We start from the raw sequence: 26,651 nt of genomic DNA, 5'->3' as shown, positions 1-26,651 counted from the left end.
TGTGTGTGTGTGTGTGTGCAGGCGTGTAGTTTCTCTTCACAAAATGGCCGCCAAATGACTGGTCTGGCCAGCATACAGCACTTCTAGTCAATAACTTTAGAACCTTTTCCTGTCCAGCATCATCTAGTCAAAGATAAACTGCAAACAAGTGGATTTATGATCCAAGATTTATTGAAATCTACACAAAAAAAAAAAAAGGATTTGGCTTTTTTTACAGTTTAAAAGCGAGCCATGAGAGCTCATCTGCGTGAGGAGCGCGCCTCCAGGATCTGCACCACCAGCCGGTTCTTCAGACTGCGCAGTTTCCCACTGTAGTTCTGCTGCAGGACCGCAGAGAGCCGGCCCCGGAGCCCCAGCAGAGCCAGCGGAGGGCCATGGGCCGGCACATTCAGCAGCGCATGGAAGAAGTCCTGCCAGAGCTCAGCGTGAGCCATCCTGAGACAGAGACAGAGAGGGAGACAGAGAGAGAGAGACAGGAGAGAGAGAGAGAGAGAGAGAGAGGGAGACAGAGAGAGAGAGACAGGAGAGAGAGAGAGAGAGAGAGAGAGAGAGAGAGAGAGAGAGAGAGAGAGAGAGAGAGAGAGAGAGAGAGAGAGAGAGAGAGAGGGGGTGAACACCTCCTAATGCTGAGATCAGCACATCCCCCACACACACTCAGCTTACCTCTTAAACACACCATTCGTCCTCCACACACACTCAGCTTACCTCTTAAACACACCATTCGTCCTCCACACACACTCAGCTTACCTCTTAAACACACCATTCGTCCTCCAAACGCCGCCTTCCTCTTTAACTTGCATGTAGGTCCCAAACAGCATACAGTACACCGTCCCGGCAATGCCGAAATAATCCGTCTGAGAGAGAGAGAGTCAAACACTTCACTGAGCCAGCCAACCAGCGTCCACACGATCAGTTTATTATTCACTTTAAATGCTCCATATAGGCTAGAATCATGAAATATTAGCGTATTCTGACAAAACTTAGTGTTACAGCAACCATGAGCTGAGGCGAGCTGCAGAGTTTCAGCACAGTGCCATCTAGTGGTCAGGAGATCTGAACAACTGACATCTTTGCCTATAACGGAACATTTGGCCAAAAATCACAAAACTGTCTCTTTCTTTCCCAATTTCCCCATATCGGCCATCTTTAATATCACGAAGGCATTGGTGTATCATTACAAAACTTGGCACGTGTCTTCAGCACCATGTCCTGGAGGTACTCAAAGAGTTTCAGAGCAGCGCCACCTTGTGGTCAACGCTATTTCCAAAAATGTGAATAACTTCAGATTAAATTAGCCTACTGTAATACATTAAAGGATTAGTTCACTTTTAGATAAACCTTAGCTGATAGTTTACTCACCCCCCTGTCATCCAAGATGTCCATGTCTTTCTTTCTGCAGTCGAAAAGAAATGAAGGTTTTGGATGAAAACAGTCCAGGATTTTTCTCCATATAATGGACTTCAATGGGCTCCAAACAGTTCAAGGTCCAAATGTCAGTTTCAGTGCAGCTTTAAACGACACCAGATGATGAATAAGGGTCTGATCTAGACAAACCATCAGTTTCTGAGAGAAACCCAGCAGTATTTATGCTATTATTTTACCTCTTTTCAGACGAACGTGATCATCTCTGAGCTCCGCCATAACTTCCGGAGAGTGAGGTCAAATATGATCGTGGTCATAGATATATCGACAGTAGATGCCTCATTCTACTGAACCGTGCAAGCGCTAATGAGGCATCTACGTATACATCTATGGCCACGCTCGTATTTTGACCTCACTTAGCGGAAGTTATGTCTGAGCTCAGAGATGATCACGCTCGTCTGATAAGAGGTAAAATAATAGCATAAATACTGCTGGTTTCTCACAGAAGCTGATGGTTTGTCTAGATCAGACCCTTATTCATCATCTGGTGTCGTTTAAAGCTGCACTGAAACTGAATTTTAACCGTTTGGAGCCCTTTGAAGTCCATTATATGGAGAAATATCCTGGAATGTTTTCATCAAAAACCTTCATTTCTTTTCGACTGCAGAAAGAAAGACGTCTTGGATGACATGGGGGTGAGGAAATTATCAGCAAAAGTTTATTTAAAAGTGAACTAATCCTTTAAGTCATGCCGAGAAAACAGATGCCTAATTTGCCATACTCGGCTGAACTTCCTGTCCGCCATTTTGATTTTCTTTTAAAAAAAACTACTTTTTCTAACTCGTCCTAGACTGTTTGCCAGATCTTCACCAAAATTGTAATTGCATAATCTTAAAGGGATCTCCTGGTGTTAAGACGTGTATGGCTTAATATAACATAAATGATGTCTCTTACAGAAATATGTAGGAGAAAACCCATGAAAGATCCACGTTTTTAAAAAATCCATTACATATTTGGACAATGGGCGGCGCCATTTTGTTTGCGTTCTATGTTGATGACGTAGAATGATGGCACTCGGCGATCGACTGGCGCAACCCATAGCTATTTTTTTATCTTTCTGATGCCAAAATGACTGTCCCTGCAATGCCATGACATATTGACACCATATTATTTACACCAAACTTTGTATGTCATTTATATTGTAATTTGGTCACAGCACCACCAACTGGTCAAAACATTAAATCATATTGCAAATGACTATGATTTTTCAGACATTTGCCTAAAATCATCGTAATGTGTGTTTAATTGCTCATTGTTGCAGTTGTCCCTATATTGAGAACTATATCTTTATCATTTCAGTGGTCATGTGATGGTGTGACAGGGCCTTAATGCTGTCATACACACTCTTATTATAGATTATACAACCCCAAATCAGAAAAAGTTGGGACAGTATGGAAAACGCAAAAAAAAAAAAAAAAGAAGTGATTTCTAAATTTACTTTGACTTGTATTTCATTGCAGACAATATGAACACAAAATATTTCATGTTTGTCTGGTCAACTTCATGTCATTTGTAAATATGCATCCTTTCCTGTCATTCAGACCTGCAACACATTTCAAAAAAAGTTGGGACAGTAAAGCATTTACCACTTTGTAATGTTGCCATTCCTTTTCACAACACTTAAAAAGACGTTTAGGGACTGAAGACACCAAGTGATGAAGTGTTTCAGGTGTAATTTTGTCCCGTTCTTCCTGCAAACAAGTCTTAAGGTGGGCAACAGTTCGGGGTCTTCCACACATTCTCTATTGGAGACAGGTCGGGACTGAGGCAGGCCAGTCAAGTACCCGAACCCTCTTCCTCCGCAGCCAGGACTGCAGAATGTGTGCAGAATGTGCTTTTGCATTGTCTTGTTGAAATATGCATGGACGTCCCTGGAAAAGATGTCTTCTTGAAGGCAGCATATTATGCTCCAAAATCTCTATGTACTTTTCAGCATTAATGGAGCCTTCACAGAAGTGCAAGTTACCTTTGCCAAGGGCACTGACACAACCCCATACCATGACAGACCCTGGCTTCTGGACTTGTTGCTGGTAACAGTCTGGATGATCCTTTTCTTCTTTGGTCCAGAGCACACGGCGTCCATTCCTCCCAAAAAATACCTGAAATACTGCTTCATCTGAGCACAGTACACGTTTCCACTGTGTGATGGTCCATCCCAGATGCCTCGAGCCCAGAGAAGTCGACGGCGCTTCTGGACACTGTTAACATATGGCTTCCTTCTGGCACAGTACAGTTTAACTGGCATTTGTGGATGTAACTACGTATTGTGGTGCTTGACAAAGGTTTGCCAAAGTAGTCCTGAGCCCATGTGGTGATATCGCTTCTAGATGATGACGATTCTTGATGCAGTGCCGCCTGAGGGATCGGAGATCACGGTTGTTCAGCTTAGGCTTGCGCCCTTGTCCTTTACGCACTGAAATTCCTCCAGATTCCTTGAATCTTTTAATTATGTTATGCACTGTTGAATGTGAAATATCCAAATCTCTTCCTATCTTTCTTTGAGGAACATTGTTTTTAAACATTTCAATAATTTTCTCACGTATTTGTTGGCAAACTGGCGATCCTCGGCCCATCTTTGCTCCTAAAGGATTAGACCTTTCTTGGATGCTGCTTTTGTACCAAATCATAATTACAATCACCTGTTGACATCACCTGTTTCAAATCACATCATTATTTAACCATTTTACCTCATTACTAGCCCTAAATTGCTCCTGTCCCAACTTTTTTTAAATGTGTTGCAGGTCTGAATGACAGGAAAGGATGCATATTTACAAATGACATGAAGTTGACCGGACAAAACATGAAATATTTTGTGTTCATATTGTCTGCAATGAAATACAAGTCAAAGTAAAATTAGAAATCACTTTTTTTTTTTTGCGTTTTCCATACTGTCCCAACTTTCTCCAGTCCAGAGAGCCTCAGCGGCTGATCTCATTGGCTCTCGTGCTGATGGTTACCTGATAGGTCCAGGGTCGGCCGCTCAGCATCTCCACACACTGGAAGCCCGAGGTCATGCACTTGGCAGTGAACGCAGTGCCTTCTGGGAAGAGCGTCATGTCGATGCTTTGGCCCAGGTCGATCAGAGCCAGGCCGTGCCCGAGGTGATCCGGCTCGAAGCAGTCGTTCTCCAGAAACCTGCAGAGCAGCGATGGGTCAGTCTCTCTCACACACACACACACACACGCACACACACACGCACGCGCACACTCGCGCACACGCACACTCGCACACACACACTCGCACACACACACTCGCACACACTCGCACACACACACACACTCGCACTCGCACACACACACACACGCACTCGCACTCGCACACACACTCGCACACACACTCGCACACACACTCGCACACACACTCGCACACACACTCGCACACACACTCGCACACACACTCGCACACACACTCGCACACACACTCGCACACACACTCGCACACACACTCGCACACACACTCGCACACACACTCGCACACACACTCGCACACACACTCGCACACACACTCGCACACACACTCGCACACACACTCGCACACACACTCGCACACACACTCGCACACACACACACACACGCACCTCTCTCCCAGCAGGAAGTTGTCGGGCTTGATGTCGGCGTGGATGATGCTGGCCTGATGCAGCTGCTGGACCATGTGCAGGATGCAGACCGTGAAGTACAGCACCAGCGGCTGCGGCATCAGCTTCTCACCGCGGCTCTTGTACAGGTTTATAGCGCTCTGGGGGACGACAGCTCAGGTTAGGGATGAGGACATTCATTAAGCAGGGTCAGGTGTGTGTGCTGCTCAACCGCCACACACACACACACATGAGGAACACTGAAGCGAGCGCTGGAGTCACGCCTTCATCATGACGGTCTGCATTCACAGCCCTGTGTGTTGTGCAGATGTGACCTGTACTATGGTGTTTGGTTTGTGTAGGCCGGTCTATATCTGATTTAGCTCATTGGATGCATTTGGTTTAGAATTAAAGCGGCAGTAAAGCGTGCGGGGGATCATTGTGTTGCTCCAGGAAGTGGGCGTCCATGTTGACTAGGGGTGGGAGAAAAGGTTGATGCATCGCGATTCTTTATCCAACAATTCAGAATCGATTCTGTGTTCAATTCAAACGGCCACTTCACCGCTGTGTGTGTGTGTGTGTGTGTGTGTGTGTGTGTGCGCGTGCGTGGTCACCAGCCAAACAGAACAACCCGCTGATAGTGAACTTTCGTATGCTGGTGAATTGGCTTCGTTTAAGATAAAATGGACGAACTATGACCTGCTCAGGGGCGTCTCACCCATGGGGACACTTTTCCCGGTGAGAGGGTTCAACACACACACGCTTCTGCAGTTTTTCCGCAGTTTTGCTCAAACGCCTCACAGCAGTCGCTCCTCCGCTTCTCTGGCCGCTCTGTCTCTCCACATTTCAATAATGTATTTTGCTTATTAAATGCAAAGTTTTTAATTTCAGAAGCATTTCTAAATTAAGTTCATGTTTCAAACAAACGAAATTCTGAGCCAAAATAACGCAGTGTTGCTCAAGTCGGCTATACGGCGCTTTCCTTGCCATTAATGCTCAATAACACTCCACTGTCTCCGATGCGGTGGCTGGGACATAAACCATCCAACATCTGTGGCATAATTTCTGGAATGACTTATGAAATATGATATGGAATATTGCTGAAATACTGCACAATGTTTCAGACGAATGGAAAATTCTGAACAAAGGCTTGTTTTGGCGAGTGATTGGTTAAATGTCTCATGACTGTTGCAGCTCGGCAGGTTCTCATGTGAGATGTTATACACACACACACACACACTGAGTTCGGCTTCTCAGCGAGCGCTAAAGTTGTTCTTCTTCTGCATTAGCCGAAGTTTGAAAGATTTTTTTGTGGCTCTAACCAAAGTAAACTTTTTTTTTTGCTTTAAAGACATTTTTTGTTAAAATGTTCTAAAGAAACTGAAAAATTGTCATAGTTGTAAATTGAGAACTGTTTATTCTTCATGATTGTTCTTTGGCTAACTATGTTTCATTAGAGCTTGTTAATCTTGAATATAACTTTGTTAATAAAATAAAAGTATTGAAAGAAATCTTCATAATCATTTTTAATATGGCAATACTGTCAAACAGATATTCTAACTAAAAACAAAACACATTTTAGCTCCAATTTTGGTTAAAATGTAAAGTTCATGAATTTGCACAGCAGGATAATTAGTTACCAAAAATGTATGTTAAGAATCGTTTTGGGAATCGGATCGTTACTCCCAGAATCGGATCGAATCGTAAAGTGCCTTAAAGGGTTAGTTCACCCAAAAATGTAAATTGTGTGATTAATGACTGAGCCTCATGTGGTTGGACACCCGTCAGACCTCCGTTCATCTTCAGACACAAATGAAGATATTTTAGTGTAAATCTGATGCTCTGAAAGGCCTCCATTGGCTCAACTTTACACTCTCAAGACCCTTAAAAGACACTAAAGACTAAAGTTACAAAGTCCATCTCACCACAGTGACTCTACAATAACTTTATGAATCGGCGAGAATAGTTTTTGTGCGCAAAAAACCCCTAAATAACGACTTATATAGTGATGACGATTTCAAAACACGGCATCATGAAGCTTCAAAGCGTTATGAATCAGTGAGTCGATTCAGCAGTTCGGAGCGTTATGAATCAGTGAGTCGATTCAGCGGTTCGGAGCGTTATGAATCAGTGAGTCGATTCAGCGGTTCAGAGCGTTATGAATCAGTGAGTCGATTCAGCGGTTCAGAGCGTTATGAATCAGTGAGTCGATTCAGCGGTTCAGAGCGTTATGAATCAGTGAGTCGATTCAGCGGTTCGGAGCGTTATGAATCAGTGAGTCGATTCAGCGGTTCAGAGCGTTATGAATCAGTGAGTCGATTCAGCGGTTCAGAGCGTTATGAATCAGTGAGTCGATTCAGCGGTTCGGAGCGTTATGAATCAGTGAGTCGATTCAGCGGTTCAGAGCGTTATGAATCAGTGAGTCGATTCAGCGGTTCAGAGCGTTATGAATCAGTGAGTCGATTCAGCGGTTCGGAGCGTTATGAATCAGTGAGTCGATTCAGCGGTTCAGAGCGTTATGAATCAGTGAGTCGATTCAGCGGTTCAGAGCGTTAGGAATCAGTGAGTCGATTCAGCGGTTCAGAGCGTTATGAATCAGTGAGTCGATTCAGCGGTTCAGAGCGATAGGAATCAGTGAGTCGATTCAGCGGTTCGGAGCGTTATGAATCAGTGAGTCGATTCAGCGGTTCAGAGCGTTATGAATCAGTGAGTCGATTCAGAGCGTTATGAATCAGTGAGTCGATTCAGCAGTTCAGAGCGTTATGAATCAGTGAGTCGATTCAGCGGTTCAGAGCGTTATGAATCAGTGAGTCGATTCAGCGGTTCGGAGCGTTATGAATCAGTGAGTCGATTCAGCGGTTCAGAGCGTTATGAATCAGTGAGTCGATTCAGCGGTTCAGAGCGTTAGGAATCAGTGAGTCGATTCAGCGGTTCAGAGCGTTATGAATCAGTGAGTCGATTCAGCGGTTCAGAGCGTTAGGAATCAGTGAGTCGATTCAGCGGTTCGGAGCGTTATGAATCAGTGAGTCGATTCAGCGGTTCAGAGCGTTATGAATCAGTGAGTCGATTCAGAGCGTTATGAATCAGTGAGTCGATTCAGCAGTTCAGAGCGTTATGAATCAGTGAGTCGATTCAGCGGTTCAGAGCGTTATGAATCAGTGAGTCGATTCAGCGGTTCGGAGCGTTATGAATCAGTGAGTCGATTCAGCGGTTCAGAGCGTTATGAATCAGTGAGTCGATTCAGCGGTTCAGAGCGTTATGAATCAGTGAGTCGATTCAGCGGTTCAGAGCGTTATGAATCAGTGAGTCGATTCAGCGGTTCAGAGCGTTAGGAATCAGTGAGTCGATTCAGCGGTTCGGAGCGTTATGAATCAGTGAGTCGATTCAGCGGTTCAGAGCGTTATGAATCAGTGAGTCGATTCAGAGCGTTATGAATCAGTGAGTCGATTCAGCAGTTCAGAGCGTTATGAATCAGTGAGTCGATTCAGCGGTTCAGAGCGTTAGGAATCAGTGAGTCGATTCAGCGGTTCGGAGCGTTATGAATCAGTGAGTCGATTCAGCGGTTCAGAGCGTTATGAATCAGTGAGTCGATTCAGAGCGTTATGAATCAGTGAGTCGATTCAGCGGTTCAGAGCGTTATGAATCAGTGAGTCGATTCAGCGGTTCAGAGCATTATGAATCAGTGAGTCGATTCAGCGGTTCAGAGCGTTATGAATCAGTGAGTCAATTCAGCGGTTCAGAGCGTTATGAATCAGTGAGTCGATTCAGCGGTTTGAATCGCCAAATTTCAGCAGTTTGGCGGTTTGACACGCGATCCGAATCATGATTCGACTCACTGATTCATAACGCTTCGAAGCTTCATGAGGCCGTGTTTTGAAATCGTCATCACTATAAGTCGTTATTTAGGGTTTTTTTGCGCACAGAAACTATTCTCGTCTTCATAAAGTTATTGTAGAGCCGCTGTAGTGAGATGGACTTTGTAACTTTAGTCTTTAGTGTCTTTTAAGGGTCTTGAGAGTGTAAAGTTGAGCCAATGGAGGCCTTTCAGAGCATCAGATTTACACTAAAATATCTTCATTTGTGTCTGAAGATGAACGGAGGTCTGACGGGTGTCCAACCACATGAGGCTCAGTCATTAATCACACAATTTACATTTTTGGGTGAACTAACCCTTTAAGATTCCCGCCGCTAATGTTGCCTGTCATGGCCTGATGATGCCATCCTCACCAGCAGTGTGCCACAGTTGTGCAGCTCTCCGATCAGCACGCTGCCGTTGGTGAAGAGGTGGGCGGAGTAGATGGTGTTGAAGAGGTGGCGCACGCTGGGCTGCAGACGGGCATTCAGCTGGCTGTCCATGTGGAACTCCCATGGGTTCGCCGGCTTCTGGACCTGCACAGAGGAAGAGCACGAGCTGATGAACCGGTCCATCACACGTGTGTGTGTGTGTGTGTGTGTGTGTGTGTGTGTGTGTGTGTGTGTCACCTTCAGGAAGAGCTTCTGTGTGGTCATGAGGTTGGTGGCCAGGTAGACCGTGGCAAACGCTCCCCGTCCCAGAACAAAGTCCACTCGCAGCGACTCTCCAGCTGAGGGCGACATTCACACCAACATGGAGCTCGTTCAGCAGAGACCGCAGGAAGTGAAGCATCACATGACCACATGGAGCACTAACCCAGTCATAAGGGTCTTTAACCTCTTAACTGTCACCGCCCCGCTGCCGCTGTTTTTTTGATCGTCTTTTTTTCACATCATATATTTGAGTAATTATCATAAATTAGGTATCATTCGAAAGCTTACTGACTCAAAATTCATCCTGTGGAAACCATTTTGAAATGGGACGTTGCGTTACCATGGAAATGGTACTTTAAATTCTTCTAGCTGGCTCCTCCCCCTAGTGGGCGGCGTCATGTTTCATATTTACAACATTTATTTTAACTACTTTATCATCAAAATCTTTTCTAATCTTGACAAAACACATATCGTCAGAAAGGTCTGAGTCTCAAGGTTCCATATTTGGGGACTGTTTTGTGATGGAAGTGACATTTGGACAGAAATTTACAGGAAAATGCATCAAAAAAACAATCAATGGAATTTCAATGACACCCAGTGGCTATTTTTGGTACAGCTCCTAAACAACATCTCATGGGGACTTACATTTTGGTGATATCAACTTCAAACTTGGTTAGACATATGGCTTTGATTTCATAGTAATTTTAGAGTAAAACATTTTTGTAAAATATATATTTTATATAAAATAATTTATTTACAGTAAATTTAGACTTCCATAACTTTTTCATACTTTCATATTCTGAATTGCTTTCACTTCAGCAATAATCTGCCGAGGGTCTGCTTTAAAACAAGACCAAATTTAGGTATAGCTATACTCCAAAGCATTCTTGAATTACAGCCCTTTAAGTTTGCATGGTGCATTTTCATGTGTATTCTCAAAAAGGGGGGTGACAGTTAAGAGGTTGAATTGAGATTTATACATCAATAAATCATTTCACTGATGTGTGGTTTGTTAGGACAATATTTGAAAATCTGAGGGTGCAAAATCTCTAAATATTGAGAAAATCTCCTTCAAAGTTGTCCAGATGAAGCCCTTAGCACTGCATATTACTACTAATAATACATTTATGATATATTTACAGTAGGACATTTACTAAATATTGTCATGAACATGATCTTAATATCCTAATGATTTCTGGCATAAAGAAAAATTTATAATTTTGACCCCGTGTATTATTACACCCGTGAGACGCAGGACTGGTGCTGAGGTCAAGGGTCACAGATACACCCGTGAGACGCAGGACTGGTGCTGAGGTCATACCGATCTGGACGGTCATTCTGGGTGTGATGGTGGGCAGGCGGCAGCTCCAGACGGTGAGGTTGGGGTGTGAGGAGAGAGGCGGCTGCAGGCTGGACAGCAGAGACACGATCAGCTCCTCGTCCCAGGGGTCCGACACCAGATGAACATCGACTGCAGGAACAACCACATTTACATTTACATTTCTGACAGACGCTTTTATCCAAAGCGGCTTACAGTGCCCTTATTACAGGGACAATCCCCTGGAGCAACACGGAGTAAAGTGCTCAAGGACACACTGGTGGTGTCCGCTGGGATCGAACCAGCAACTTCTGCATATCAGTTCCATGGTTTAACCCACTAGACCACCATCTCCACATGATGAGGAAACCATTATAAAGAGCATGAACGGGCAGCAATACCTGCTCTAGACGTGTCCATGGGGCTCATGGGAGCAGTGGGTCTCCTGGAGCTCTGCGGTGGGCTGGCCATGACGTCCGGTTCTGTGGTCCGCTGTGGGCTGCAGAACCAGTCCTCCGGGGCAGGGGCTGGTCTCGGACTCATTAAGAGAGACTCATGCAGCGTCTGAAGGGCTTTCACTCCTGATTTGCGCTGCTGGAAGGATTTTTCGGGAAGCAGAACGTCTGCATCCTCCATGTCTGGATCCTGCGCTGGCTCTGGGCTCGTGGGCCACAGGAAGTCTGTTCTGGGTGCTTTCTCCGGGCTCTGGTAGATGGTCCAGGCGGGACGAGTGACCACCGGAGCCGGACTCATCATGACATCGAGATCTGGTTCTGCTGCGTGGGCCGAGCCGTCCACCTGGAACCAGTTCAGTCCCGGGGCAGCTTTCGGACTCATGAGATCATCCTGCATCTCCAGTGGGTTTGTGTGAAAGGAGCTCTTGGGCTGGAGAACATCCTCGAGCGGGACATCTGGGTCGGGCTGTTTCTGTGGACTCTGGTAGATGCTCCAGCTCGGCCTGCTGCTCATGGACTGGTCCTGCGTCCTCAGGGCCGTGTGGTCAGGGAAGGACAGGGCGGCCAGCGGGTGCCTGCTGCTGCTGCAGCTGCTTTGGGCCAGGGAAAGCCCTTGACTCGGCTGAGCCATCGACACGCCCTCGCCAACGATCGTGCCCTGAGCCCGCATGCTGCACTCCGCCAGCTCAGACGGCTTCTCCTCCACTGGACTCTGCTCCATGATTGGACTGCGGGCAAAGAGACAGCGACCCGTCAGCTACAAGACACATCGGCTCACACAGAAGCCTTGGCATGAAAAGCCCACTTCAGTGCTGCAAAACAAGCTGCATACTGCAATTTCAATGTCCACTAGAATGTCTAAAGTGGACCATTGAAATAGTGTTACCAAATAAAAAATGAGCTCAAGCCCATTGCATAAAGCACATTAAGTGTAATTTTCCCTTAAATTGTTGCCTCTGGCTTGGCGTGCTCAGTTGGGGACACTAAATTTTTCAACTAAACATCGAAATACATCTAAATAATAAACTAAATTAACCATTTAAACTAAATTACTGATCAAATTATTGATCTAAAGCCCACACTGTCACTGTATGATACTTGAAATTTTTCCAGAATGGCTGTACAGCTGAATAAAATTATGCTGCATTATTTTCCTGTTTAACACTGTAAAGCTGCTTTGAAACAATCGACATTGTTAAAAGCGCTATATAAATAAAGTTGACTTGACTTGACTTAAGTTGGCCCTTATGTTTCCCGTAAACCTAAAGGTATTGCAGAAAAAAACCTTTAAAAGGGTTAGTTCACCCAAAACTGTAAATTGTGTCATTAATGACTGAGCCTCATGTGGTTGGACACCCGTCAGACCTCCGTTCATCTTCAGACACAAATGAAGATATTTTAGTGTAAATCTGATGCTCTGAAAGGCCTCCATTGGCTCAATGCACAGTTCACTCTCAAGACCCTTAAAAGACACTAAAGACTAAAGTTACAAAGTCCATCTCACTACAGCGGCTCTACAATAACTTTATGAAGACGAGAATAGTTTCTGTGCGCAAAAAAACCCTAAATAACGACTTATATAGTGATGACGATTTCAAAACACGGCCTCATGAAGCTTCGAAGCGTTATGAATCAGTGAGTCGATTCATGATTCGGATCGCGTGTCAAACCGCCAAACTGCTGAATCGACTCACTGATTCATAACGCTTCGAAGCTTCATGAGGCCGTGTTTTGAAATCGTCATCACTATATAAGTCGTTATTTAGGGTTTTTTTGCGCACAAAAACTATTATCGCCGATTCATAAAGTTATTTTAGAACCACTGTAGTGAGATGGACTTTGTAACGACGTCTTTAGTGTCTTTTAAGGGTCTTGAGAGTGAACTGTGCATTGAGCCAATGGAGGCCTTTCAGAGCATCAGATTTACACTAAAATATCTTAATTTGTGTCTGAAGATGAACGGAGGTCTGACGGGTGTCCAACCACATGAGGCTCAGTCATTAATGACACAATTTACATTTTTTGGTGAACTAACCCTTTAAGTGAAACGTCATAAACACTTAGAATTCCCCTTAAATGCTGTTTTTTCACTTCAGTAATCCCTTAAAAAGCGTTAAGTGTTGCATAAAACCCCTTAATGGTCATTTCCCTGAGTATAACTTAAGGTCTGGAAATCGTAACCTTAAGAGTAATGCGGACAAAAATAAGACGACATGTCTGAACCAGCTGAAGATCATTATGTGCCAAGAAGAGTTTTTAGGGATAGGGAAAACCCTTTGGACCATCTTAGCGATGAAAGAATACAGATTTGACCATCACACATCTCAACCACTGACACTGAACACTTGCAGTCATGCGTACATTTCTGAACGAGATGAAGAAAAACTCACAGAATTAAAGTCGTCGTTTAACGTTATAACAAGTCATTAATGTCTTTATGTTTCATATAATAGAACTGAAGCTATAGATTGTGAATTTAAACATGTCTGGTTTAGCAGCGGCTAAAGTCAGGAGGACTAGCCGAGGTGAGGCTGTTCCAGGCGGGATCTCACAACATCTTAAATAGGCGCTATCTTTATAAATAAACCACAGATTTGAGCTTTAAACTACTACATTCTCCACTGAACAACTCTTAAAACTACATTTCGTGACACAATAACAGTAGTATTTTTAAATTTCGTGGCTGCACAACCACTATGAAAAGCACAAAAGGACGCGCGTCAATTTCTCTCCAAACTCTTGCTTTATACGCGTGTCCATCTCGCTTTGGAAGCTCGAATGCATTCAAAGTTCAAGCTTCAAACTAGACGTGAATTTGCCGCTCTATTCACGTTTGGTGTGAACGCAGCATTTTGTGTATCTATGGCAACAAGACTTTTATAACGTGAATCCAGGATCGCTGTCGTGAAACACTTCAATGTTTATTATATTATATGCAACACCCTTCAGTTATTCTCTTAGGTAAGGGGAAATCGCCCCTTGAGTTCATACTTGAGGGAAAACTGAAGGTGCTTTATGCAACCGGGCACATGTGTTAAAGCATTCAACCGTTGAGAAGACACACAGGTATACTGGAGAGTGAAGTGAGGGCGATACCTGAGTTTAGTGGGCTGGCGTACGTAAGGGTTTTCCTCCGAACCGCTGGCCGCATTTTCCTCTGAGAGACGAGAGTCACAAATCAAGTCCAGAAGAACAGGAGCAGCAGATAATCAGTGTGTGGTGGCATACCTTGCCCCTGCTCCAGATCCCAGGTGTGTGGAGCGTGAGGGTGGAGGGGTGTGGACACCATGTGAGCGGACAGGGTGAAGTCGCGGGTGTGGTTGGGACATGGGCCGACCGAGATGTTCCTCGCGCCCCACATGGTGCTCTCGTCCGTCATGGACTCGGTGCTGATGGGAGTGTCCTGATAAAGACAAACACCGTCAAGAACACGACTTCCTGTGGCCACACAGGCTGATTACTGCCCGCTTTAGCCATGAGATTAGAGTTTCACTTGGGCACTGTGGGATTACAAATTTATACATTGTTATATCTAGGTTCCAATGTAATAGAATATAACTGAAAACATTATCTATATTTGTGTTTTACATTTTGAAGTAAACTTGAGGAAATTCTAAGGAGATTACGTAAGACCGTGTAAGTGTTTGAGACATTAAGTCTTTTGTCTTTATGCACTTCCTGACTATTTAGCATAAACTCAGAGATTGGTGATGCTCTGTCTGGGCAGGTTTCCCAAAACCTGTATTTTCCAGGCCTGTTCCTGTTCTCTTCATTGTTTCTAAAATGAGCACCATTTGTCTTTAATGACTTTTGGAGCCCCTGAGTGGTAGGCTGATTGAATCTATGCATTTGATTGACACTTATGCTGATTAAATCAAGCATTGTATTGCATAGAGTGTCTCCTCCCCTGCTGTATAATCCCTCCCCTTGAAATGTAGATAAAATACAATGTTCAACTGGCTTTAGTCAGACTTGGAACCTCAGCGGAAAGACAGCACGTTTTTCTCAATAAAGAATCCTGCTGAAAAACCTCTCCAAGTTCTCCTGGTCTCTACTTCAAGAAACAACAGAAGTTCACAACAGCACAAAACCTCTGTGAACACAGCAGCGTTTCCATCCCATGTGTTCAAGAGAACAAAATCATCACTTCCTGTGGAAACGGACTCAAAATATCAGAAATAAAACGTAGAAATAAAAAGTTTCTTGCAATCGGGCTCTTTTTCCCTCCATCATAAAGGAGTGTTGTCTCAAGAGCGTCAGACGAAACACACACACACACACACACACACACACACACACACACACACACGCTGGGATGCTGGTGTTTGGGAAATCGCTTCTGGAGGAATTAAACCAAATCATTCTGACCGATGCACTTTGACTCCGGCGTTTCAGATCCACCAAACCAACATCTGAGACGCTGCGATGCCATTGGTCCACTGGTTACTCCACAGGGTTTCTGCAGGTCTATGAAGGTCAATTTAAGACCAATTAAAGAAAACTGACACTTCAGAAAGTTCATTTAGAGATGGTAAAACTGATCCATACGGATCGAGCAGATTATTCCAAGAGACTCGATGGCTTTATATGATGAAGGAAAGTCTGACGGGTTTGAGCGACATTAGGAGAGATGATCACAGGATTAATTCTCATTAATGGGTGAACTGGCCCTTTAAGAGACTGACCTACTGTTGACAAAAATCACCCCCATAGGAAATGAATGGGAAATTAGTTTTTTTTGTGCATACAATCTACAAATCAGCCAGGATGCAGAAAAAAAGGACTCAACAGTGAAGGGGTGAATCTCTAAAGTGCAAAACAGACAAAAAAAACTCACACACACACACTTATACACAGAAAAACCACACGCACACACAAATGAACGCGTGCCATTCCAAAAGCTAATTGTGTTTTTGTGTGTGTGAGAGTTTTGTCTGTTTTTCACTCTTGATGTTTTAGAGATTCACCCCTTCACTGTTGAGTCCTTTTTTTCTGCATCCTGGCTGATTTGTATATTGTATGCACAAAAAAACCTCTGTATTTTCATATTTTTGCCAATTTCCCATTCATTTCCTATGGGGGTCATTTGACCCGAAGGTCCTGTGTGAGACTTTTTTTTTTTTTTACAACCACTTAGACTTTTCAAATCCTGTCCCCAATTTGTTTGGGTGCTCATATACCAAGTACCAATAAAGTCACCAAGTTTCGGACCATTCCGATGAAGCTACGATTTTTTTAAAAAAATTATAAAACGCTTTGGGTCATTTTTGACCCGAAGAACCCCAGAGGGTTAAGAGACTGACCTAATGTTGACAAATTCTGAGACTTTATACAGTAAATTAAATTTTTATGAACGGATTGTGTGATTCCACCCACATTATCTGCATCGCAGAAATCATAGAGCCCTGATTTAAGGCCATGATATTGAATTTAAGACCTGCGGAAACCCTGCTCCAGTTCTCCAAATCTCCAGTCATGTGAGTTTCTTGCTGCACATTGAGGGATTTATTCGGTAAATGTGTCTCCATCGTAGTTTATGCGCACGGCTTCTTAACAAAGAAGCACAACTTTGTAAATTTTTCAGAATTCAGAAGCATTTTTGCGTTTCCATCCAACATTTTTTATTTAATAAAGTGCCCAAATCCACATAAGAACAGGTGGATGCTGACCATACTCACGTTGGCTTTGGACACGGGGATCTGGGTCAGCGCTCGGGTCGCCGCTGGTCCGCTTCTGGCCTGATCAGAACTGAAGGACAGAACACAGTCAGAGCGCTGAGAGTCCACGACAGACTGAGAGTCACATTACTGAATGAAGGACAGCCTTGTCTCACCCTCCGGTCTCCTGCTCATCTCTGTAGATCATGAACGGGGTCGTGCCGGGGGCTTTACCACACGAGGGGGCGCTACCTGAACAACAACACACTCAGAGCTCAACAACCACAAGAGGACTTCTCACACTACTGTGAGCTCAAGTGTGTGTGTGTGTGTGTGTGTGTGTGTGTGTGTTCAGAGCAGGACGTACTGATTCTGCAGCTCCTCTCAAAGCTGTCCTCGGGCTGAATGATGCTGTTGAACATGGACTCCTGGAGGAGGGTGGGGGCCTGAAACATGTCCATGATCACACCTGCAGGACACACACATCAATGACAGCAGACACACACACACACACACACACACACACACACACAAAACACCAGCAGTGCACCGAATCAAGACACGCGATCGCTGTACTCCACAGGGCTGGGCGGCCAATTAGATTAAATTCTGCTTTATTCCATGTTCATCTGTCTTTAGTGTGTGTGTGTTCTTCTCTCTCTCTCTCTCTCTCTCAGTGTTTCTGAACTCCTGAAACGCCTCCATCTTGAGTTTCTTCAGGAACCCGTCACAATATTCCTCATTATAATAATTCAGCTTTTATTTATATATAAACAAAATAAAGACCGTCCAGCCCCACATTTGGCCCAAGCGAACACGTGATCTCCAGCTGTGAATCAGGTGTGTGTGTGAGAGAGTGTGTGGGCATGTTTTTGTGAAATATCAGGACACAAATGTGTATAATGACATGGGTATTACAAAAAGAGGGTGAAATATGAGGACGTTCCCCATGTCCTCACTTTTCAAAATGCTTATAAATCACAGAATGAGGTTTTTTTCACAGAAAGTAAACTGCACAGCCTCCTGTGATGGGTAGGTTTAGGGGCAGTGTGTGTGTGTGTGTGTGTGTGTGTGTGTGTGTGTGTGTATGTGTATGAGTGTGTGATGGGTAGGGGCAGTGTAAGGGGATAGAAAATACGGTTTGTACGGTATAAAAACCATTACGCCTATGGAATGTCCTCACATTTCACAAACCCCCCCCTGTCTCTGTGTGTGTGTGTGTGTTCTTACCCAAAGCCTCTCGTGTGTTGACAGTGGGAGAAGGGAGAACACGGGACGGTGTGGCGTGAACGAACCCCAGAGACGTGTTTGGAGTAACATGAGAGTGATTGAAAGCACCACATGACACTGAGAGAAAGAGGGAGAGATAGAGAGAGATGGAGTGAGAGGACGTACAGCAGCTCTACAGGACCGAGTAAACATGAGGAGAGATACTCACTGTCTGCAACAGCCCCATCCGCATCATCAGCGTCTCCCTGATCACACACCACACTACACACACACACACACACACACCAAAATATCTTCAGCACAAGACAGAAATCAATACAGGTTTGGAACAACTTGAGTAAATAATGACGTTTCATTTTTGCTTGAACTATCCCTTTAAGGACAAGCCGACCTTTTGTGATTATTCCCCATATCCCCCAGAGTTAGATCAGTCCATACACACCACTCTCATCTCCGTGCCACAACTCTGTCTGACACACTGCTAGCCTAGCTTAGCACAAAGACTGGAGGTAAATGGCTCCAGCTAGCCTACTGCTCAATTAGTGACAAAATAACGCCAACATTCTCCTGTTTACATGTTGTGATGTGTAAAGTTCCATCGTGTACTAAGACTGATGGAAAATGAGAAGTTGTAATTGTCTAGGCAGATATGTCAGGAACTATTCTCTCATTCTGGCGTAATAATCAAGAGCTGTGAGCCGCCCCATGAGTGCAGCGGCGCAGTGATATTACACAGCGGCTGAAGATGGGCTAACTTCAGTCTCACACAGAGAGCGCTGGGACTATTTTCAGCCGCTGCGTAACACATAGTCACACACACTGTTTATAATTTCATACATCTATATCTATAACGAAAAAACATTTACAAGTCTTGACATCATATCCGGAGTAAAATCACAGTTTATCCCGTGCGAATGCGCCACGCAAAACTCAGATGTGGGGGAGTAATTTCTAAATCACACGAGGTCCAGATAAAACTAATCATGTGCGGATAGGGCTAAAGTCACAAAAAGTGGGCGTGTTCCTTTAAGGCTTCTCTCAACCGTTTACTTTCACTTTACACATAACTGATGCAAACCATGTGTGTATTTGCCAGTATAAGCAGAATAAGATGTGAAGGATCACTGCAGTGTGTGACAGGCTTTAGTGTGTGTGCTTCGGGTGTATCCGCTCACACCAGCACGCGGATCAAATGTTTAACCAGCAAGGCTTTAAAACACAGCAAATGATAAACACTGAGTGTGGATGAGTGCAGTGTTCTGGGTGTAGCTCCACCTCTGTGAACACAGCACATTGAGACAGAAAGCACTACAGCACGATATTTCTTCTAAACCCGAGGGCGGTGCGGAGCCGTGGTGTGTGTGTGTGTGTGTGTGTTGTGCGCTGGACACTCACGGGTCTCTGCTCTCGGGCTCACTCTGGGTCACGGATTCGTTCTCTGACCCGTCCATCTGTCCCACACTCTCTCTACAGGACCGGGTGACGGTTTCTGTCCCAGCATGCCCTGCGGCGGTCTCAGTGTGCAGCTGCAGTCCTGTCTGAGGCCTGGAGGACCACAGGGGCTCTGGAGGATCGCCTCGCTGCACCACTGCTCTCCACTGCTCCTGCACATCAGCAGAAACAACCAGCATTCATCAGCTGACTCTGGGTACAGCAGCAGGAGTGTGTTCAGGCCAGAGCTGAGAGATCAGGAGTGTGTGTTAGTCAGGATATCTGGATCTGGCCTGAACACACTCCTGATCTCTCAGCTCTGGCCTGAACACACTCCTGCTGCTGTACCCAGAGATCAGGAGTGTGTGTTAGTCAGGATATCTGGATCTCACCGTCTGCGGGTCCAGAGTCACGTTCTTCTCCAGATCCTCCAGCAGCTGCTTCATCTTCCTCACCTCCTCCTCCTCTTCCCAGATCCTGCGCTGCTCCTGGGCTGATCAGACACACTCATTAGGACACTGGGCGGCTGAGGCTCATGCTAGTGTGAAGGGAAGCTCTCCTCACCCAGTCGCCGCTGCTCCTCCTGCTGTCTGCGTTTAGTGAAGAAGCGTCTGGCTCTGAGCTCCTCGAAGCACAGCTCTGACCCCTCACACTGCAGCTCATTCACACAGTACATGGACACACACTCCACACTGCTGCCGCCGGCCGGCCGGACCGGGTTATTCTCAGAGCGAGAGATGCTGAGGAGGCGATCATCATCAATATCATCATCATCATCATCATCATCATCATCATCAGAGCCACTGCACAGCCAGAGGTCGCTGAGACTCACTGTTCAACAGGAAGTTAATGTCACACACACTTACATGCGCACCATTCGTGGACCAGGAGAGGGATCAGGATCCTGCAACAGAAACAGTTCAGGTCACTCCAAATGCAGCTTCCCACAGATTAGTGCTGGCTTTAAGTTCACTTTGGTAACAATCTTGTTAATTTTAGTGGCTTTTATTACAACCCCAAATCAGAAAAAGTTGGGACAGTATGGAAAACGCAAAAAAAAGAAGAAAAAAAAAAGAAGTGATTTCTAAATTTACTTTGACTTGTATTTCATTGCAGAAAATATGAACACAAAATATTTCATGTTTTGTCTGGTCAACTTCATGTCATTTGTAAATATGCATCCTTTCCTGTCATTCAGACCTGCAACACATTTCAAAAAAGAAGTTGGGACAGTAAAGCATTTACCACTTTGTAATGTTGCCATTCCTTTTCACAACACTTAAAAGACGTTTAGGGACTGAAGACACCAAGTGATGAAGTGTTTCAGGTGTAATTTTGTCCCATTCTTCCTGCAAACAAGTCTTAAGGTGGGCAACAGTTCGGGGTCTTCCACACATTCTCTATTGGAGACAGGTCGGGACTGAGGCAGGCCAGTCAAGTGCCCGAACCCTCTTCCTCCGCAGCCAGGACTGCAGAATGTGTGCAGAATGTGGTTTTGCATTGTCTTGTTGAAATATGCATGGACGTCCCTGGAAAAGATGTCTTCTTGAAGGCAGCATATTATGCTCCAAAATCTCTATGTACTTTTCAGCATTAATGGTGCCTTCACAGAAGTGCAAGTTACCTTTGCCAAGGGCACTGACACAACCCCATACCATGACAGACCCTGGCTTCTGGACTTGTTGCTGGTAACAGTCTGGATGATCCTTTTCTTCTTTGGTCCGGAGCACACGGCGTCCATTCCTCCCAAAAAATACCTCAAATACCGCTTCATCTGACCACAGTACACGTTTCCACTGTGTGATGGTCCATCCCAGATGCCTCGAGCCCAGAGAAGTCGACGGCGCTTCTGGACACTGTTAACATAGGGCTTCCTTTTGGCACAGTACAGTTTTAACTGGCATTTGTGGATGTAACTACGTATTGTGGTACTTGACAAAGGTTTGCCAAAGTAGTCCTGAGCCCATGTGGTGATATGGCTTCTAGATGATGACGATTCTTGATGCAGTGCCGCCTGAGGGATCGGAGATCACGGTTGTTCAGCTTAGGCTTGCGCCCTTGTCCTTTACGCACTGAAATTCCTCCAGATTCCTTGAATCTTTTAATTATGTTATGCACTGTTGAATGTGAAATATCCAAATCTCTTCCTATCTTTCTGTGAGGAACATTGTTTTTAAACATTTCAATAATTTTCTCACGTAATTTGTTGGCAAACTGGCGATCCTCGGCCCATCTTTGGTCCTAAAGGATTAGACCTTTCTTGGATGCTGCTTTTGTACCAAATCATAATTACAATCACCTGTTGACATCACCTGTTTCAAATCACATCATTATTTAACCATTTTACCTCATTACTAGCCCTAAACTGCTCCTGTCCCAATTTTTTTTGAAATGTGTTGCAGGTCTGAATGACAGGAAAGGATGCATATTTACAAATGACATGAAGTTGACCAGACAAAACATGAAATATGTTGTGTTCATATTGTCTGCGATGAAATACAAGTCAAAGTAAATTTAGAAATCACTTCTTTTTTTTTTTTTTTGCGTTTTCCATACTGTCCCAACTTTTTCTGATTTGGGGTTGTAGTTAATAACAATTTAGTTAATTTTAGTGGCTTTTAAGTTCATTTTGATGGCAATTTTGTTAATTTTGGTGTCTTAAGTTCATTTTGGTAACAATTTTGTTAATTTGAACACTGAAATGCAAACACTGTTAATGTTCAGCCTCATGTTGGACGCATGACTTTCTACTGTACACAGAGAATCTGAGATCAGTGTTGATCCATGAAACTGCAGCACGTCTGAAGCTTTCAAGCTTCAAGAAAAACACAAAAGCACTGAGAGGAACACACACACGATGCATTTTCTGTTAACCAATGAGACTGGAGTTTGAGTTCAACTCAAGAGCCGGCCCGATTCATGAACAGATCAATCAGAACTGAATCAAATGATTTCAAACGAATCAATCAAGCATTGCTGCAGCTCTCACGATCGTGCCAAAGAGAGCTCGACAACAAAACATTCAGCAAATATGGGTCTGATTCTCACACACAGCATCATGTGACTTCAGAAGAGTTGGAGTAAAGTGCATACATGACTACTGGATATGCATATGGCCCGTTATGATTAGAAATGTTTGACAAGAAGCATGATCAACATCACTAATGAAATCAAAAGCCTGGTAAAATAAGCCCACGGGCCTCATGAAGTGTTCTGGTGCGGCTGTACCTTGGCCTGTGGCTGAAGCGCTTCTCTCTGTCGAGGGTTCTGATTGACCAGCTGTGAGCTCTGCAGCGGCTGCCGCACAGGATCTGAGAGATGAAGAGGCAGAAGTGTGAGGATTACGGCTCGTGGTACAGCGGTGTAGAGATGTGTAGAGTTACTGTACCTGATGCTGCAGTCGGAGCGCTCATCCGGCCCTGGAAGAGCCTGCAAACACATCACGATGCTGCATTATTCACCGCTTCCTGTGATTGTAATCTGTGTCGTTACATTTCTACCGCCTCTACGCATTCAATGTTTGATTTTGTGTTGAATTAAATTATGACCGAACACATGCGTTGAAAACGCTCCCAAAGTGGATACATTTTTGTTGTCGTGTTGTAGTGAGGACTGTGAAAACGAGGGCATTTTAAAACGATGACGCATGTTTAGTCATGTGTGTTTAATGTTCATTGGTTAAAAGGGTCATGAGTTGAGAAATCAACTTTCCCTTGAGCTTTTGATATATAAAAGGTCATGGTAATATCAGAATATGGATATGGAGAGGCTCAGTGTCTCTCACCTGTGCTGCTGCATCACACTGTCCTGCGGCTGAGCCTTGTTCTCCAGCGCTCTCTGGTACACCATCTCAGCCTGGGACAGCTGCCCTCTCTTCTCAAACTGATGAGCCCAGTCTATATACAGCGCCGCCGCCTGCGTCCCCACGCCTCGGCCGTGAAGATGGCTGTACACCTCCATCGGGTCGCTGTAGAAATTGGCCTGGACAGAGAGAGGCAGGTGTGTGTTCATCTCACAGAGCCAGATCCTGCCTTCAGAAGAGTGTGTGTGAGAGAGCAAGAGTGCACCTACACATCTGACGCAGTGAGCGACGTATCGCGGGTCGTTGTGGTACCGCTCATCTTGAAGGAAGGTCTGAACGATGCGCTCCAGCACCACAGACAAACCCTTCCTCTCCTCCACTGACAGCTTGCTCTCCAGAAACTGAACAAACCTGCCACACACCAGCCATGAGTGACAGACAGAGAGGGGATCATTTCATCACAGCTATGATAAAGACATTAAAGATGTTCTTACTTATCCCAGGGGTCTAACGGGTCATCTCCAGCATAGCTGCGCACGCTCAGCTCAAACGCCCTGCAGTGATGAAGAGATCATCAGTGTTATTCACTTCACCGGTCATAATGTTACGCCTGATTGGTGTAGAGGAAAGTGTTCAACACTGATAATAATCATAAATGTGTGTTGATCATCAGATCCTCATATGAGAATGATTAGTGAAGGTCATGTGACACTGAAGACTGGAGTAATGATGATAAATTCAGCTTTGATCACAGGAATAAATCACACTTTACTATATATTCACATAGAGTGTGTGTGTGTGTGTGTGTGTGAACAGCTGATCTACACTGGAGTGTGTGTGTGTGTGTGTGTGAACAGCTGATCTACACTGGAGTGTGTGTGTGTGTGTGTGTGAACAGCTGATCTACACTGGAGTGTGTGTGTGTGTGTGTGTGAACAGCTGATCTACACTGGAGTGTGTGTGTGTGTGTGTGTGTGAACAGCTGATCTACACTGGAGTGTGTGTGTGTGTGTGTGAACAGCTGATCTACACTGGAGTGTGTGTGTGTGTGTGAACAGCTGATCTACACTGGAGTGTGTGTGTGTGTGTGTGAACAGCTGATCTACACTGGAGTGTGTGTGTGTGTGTGTGTGTGTGTGTGTGTGTGTGTGTGTGTGTGTGTGTGTGTGTGTGTGTGTGAACAGCTGATCTACACTGGAGTGTGTGTGTGTGTGTGAACAGCTGATCTACACTGGAGTGTGTGTGTGTGTGTGTGTGTGTGTGTGTGTGTGAACAGCTGATCTACACTGGAGTATGTGTGTGTGTGTGTGTGTGTGTGTGTGTGTGAACAGCTGATCTACACTGGAGTGTGTGTGTGTGTGTGTGTGTGTGAACAGCTGATCTACACTGGAGTGTGTGTGTGTGTGTGTGTGTGTGTGTGTGAACAGCTGATCTACACTGGAGTGTGTGTGTGTGTGTGTGAACAGCTGATCTACACTGGAGTGTGTGTGTGTGTGTGTGTGTGAACAGCTGATCTACACTGGAGTGTGTGTGTGTGTGTGTGAACAGCTGATCTACACTGGAGTGTGTGTGTGTGTGTGTGTGAACAGCTGATCTACACTGGAGTGTGTGTGTGTGTGTGTGAACAGCTGATCTACACTGGAGTGTGTGTGTGTGTGTGTGTGTGTGTGAACAGCTGATCTACACTGGAGTATGTGTGTGTGTGTGTGTGTGAACAGCTGATCTACACTGGAGTATGTGTGTGTGTGTGTGTGTGTGTGTGTGTGTGTGTGTGTGAACAGCTGATCTACACTGGAGTGTTTGTGTGTGTGTGTGTGTGTGTGTGTGTGTGTGTGTGTGTGTGAACAGCTGATCTACACTGGAGGAATATTTCACTGTTTTACTGGAGTTATGATCAGATTCATGAGCACAAGAGACTCAAAGACTGTCATAGATGTATGAAAATATATTAAAACACACAAGCCCAGAGAAGGGAGGCACACAGTTGTGTTATATAGAACAAAACATCATGATATTGTCCCATATTAATAACCGAACTGAATCATAAACATCATCAGGACGAACACACACTCTCGGTCAGATGCTAACACGCTACTTACTGAAAATAAGAATTAATGTCCATCGTTTCTTCTTGTTGAACACAGAAAGTCCGTGGGGGAATGTTTACGGTTAAACGAGACTCATTTAAAACACGTTAATAACAATATTAATCGCTAATATTTCCGTTAACTAGCCCCGCTCTGCTAACTGTAGAACTGCAACAACGACATGTTTTCAAATGTACAGCTTAGCCAATCATTAGCCTTCATGTGGCTCAACAGCCAATCAGAGTCCGACACAACAACGCGTCACGTTTACTCGGTGGCTCCGCCCTCTCTATGGCTCTGGGTGGCGCTGGGCGGAGCTTACATGAATATTCATGAGTTTCCTGTTTGGCGTTAAAGACGCTCTGAAAATATGAACACGTGCTCTCCGGATCATCACAGAAACTGTTTTGAGATTTCCAGCTTCACATGAAAGAGCAGGACAGACCTCACAGCCGACAGAAAATACATAAATAAAGAGAGACTCAGTGATTCTGAGAGAATTCATTCTGCTGATCTCATCACATTCATGATTATTCATACTGTCATCAGTTCACATCAATCATTCATAAACCACTTCATGATTCAATCAATCAGTCCTTTATTACATCTCATGATCAGTTTACAATATACATATTAAAGCAATCTGATAATATATCAATATTATTACAGCCTTATTACAGATTCAGAGCAGTGTGTGTGTGTGTGTGTGTGTGTGTGTGTGTGTGTGTGTGTGTGATGAATCTAGATTCATAACTGCAACATAATGGAGGGAAAAAAATAAAACTGTAATTAAGTGAGATTTGAGTCTGTGTGCATGTGGACGTTAGAAAGAGGATTTACAAGTCCGTGTGTGTGTGTGTGTTTATTTAATCTGACACAGAGACACTGAAGAATAAACCGTAAATCCAGCACAGAGGGGTTCAGTGAATGTGGTGTTGAATGTGTGTAAGTGTGTGAGTGTGTGTGTGTCAGAGACGCTGTAGAAGGACAGAGTGCCGGCCGACACGTCCACACACACTCCAGCTCTCTTAGAGGATGAACGGATGGCAGGGATAACAGTCCTGTTATTATTGTGCCAGACAGAGAATCTGTTATTATAGTAGATCAGACTCCAGGATTTGTCATTGTATCCAAACACACAGTCTTTACTCTCTCCTTTCCTGCTGATT

At 44.6% G+C, this 26,651-nt stretch overlaps 1 protein-coding gene and 1 pseudogene across 2 annotated transcripts in view; both read right to left on the bottom strand.

Moving 5' to 3' along the window:
* Positions 1–141: 141 nt before the first annotated feature.
* On the bottom strand, positions 142–25,692 carry LOC307135126 (mitotic checkpoint serine/threonine-protein kinase BUB1-like). Its single transcript, XM_079831322.1, has 25 exons — positions 25,495–25,692; positions 23,890–23,949; positions 23,665–23,806; positions 23,378–23,574; positions 22,982–23,022; positions 22,822–22,904; positions 20,460–20,497; positions 20,158–20,333; positions 19,986–20,086; positions 19,558–19,766; positions 18,371–18,423; positions 18,163–18,279; positions 17,300–17,401; positions 17,109–17,184; positions 16,954–17,023; positions 14,504–14,678; positions 14,372–14,432; positions 11,222–12,003; positions 10,824–10,973; positions 9,479–9,579; positions 9,224–9,385; positions 5,000–5,157; positions 4,380–4,557; positions 748–854; positions 142–435 (listed from the first exon to the last, which is right to left on the bottom strand). The coding sequence occupies exons 1-25, from the start codon at positions 25,515–25,517 to the stop codon at positions 240–242; spliced, it is 3,558 nt and encodes a 1,185-aa protein (XP_079687448.1). The 5' UTR covers positions 25,518–25,692; the 3' UTR covers positions 142–239.
* Positions 25,693–26,064: 372 nt separating this feature from the next.
* The window catches only part of LOC307134801 (stonustoxin subunit beta-like), a 15,532-nt pseudogene continuing 14,945 nt past the window's right edge, over positions 26,065–26,651 (bottom strand). Inside the window, exon 4 of the transcript in view lies at positions 26,065–26,651. This exon is cut by the window's right edge and continues 223 nt beyond it. The product of the transcript in view is annotated as a stonustoxin subunit beta-like (transcript).

The sequence above is a fragment of the Gobio gobio genome (assembly GCF_949357685.1).
Source record: "Gobio gobio genome assembly, chromosome: 12".
Classification (NCBI taxonomy): Eukaryota; Metazoa; Chordata; class Actinopteri; order Cypriniformes; family Gobionidae; genus Gobio; species Gobio gobio.
The sequence above is the reverse complement of the archived record's forward strand: the minus strand, read 5'-3'. Positions and strand labels throughout refer to the sequence as shown.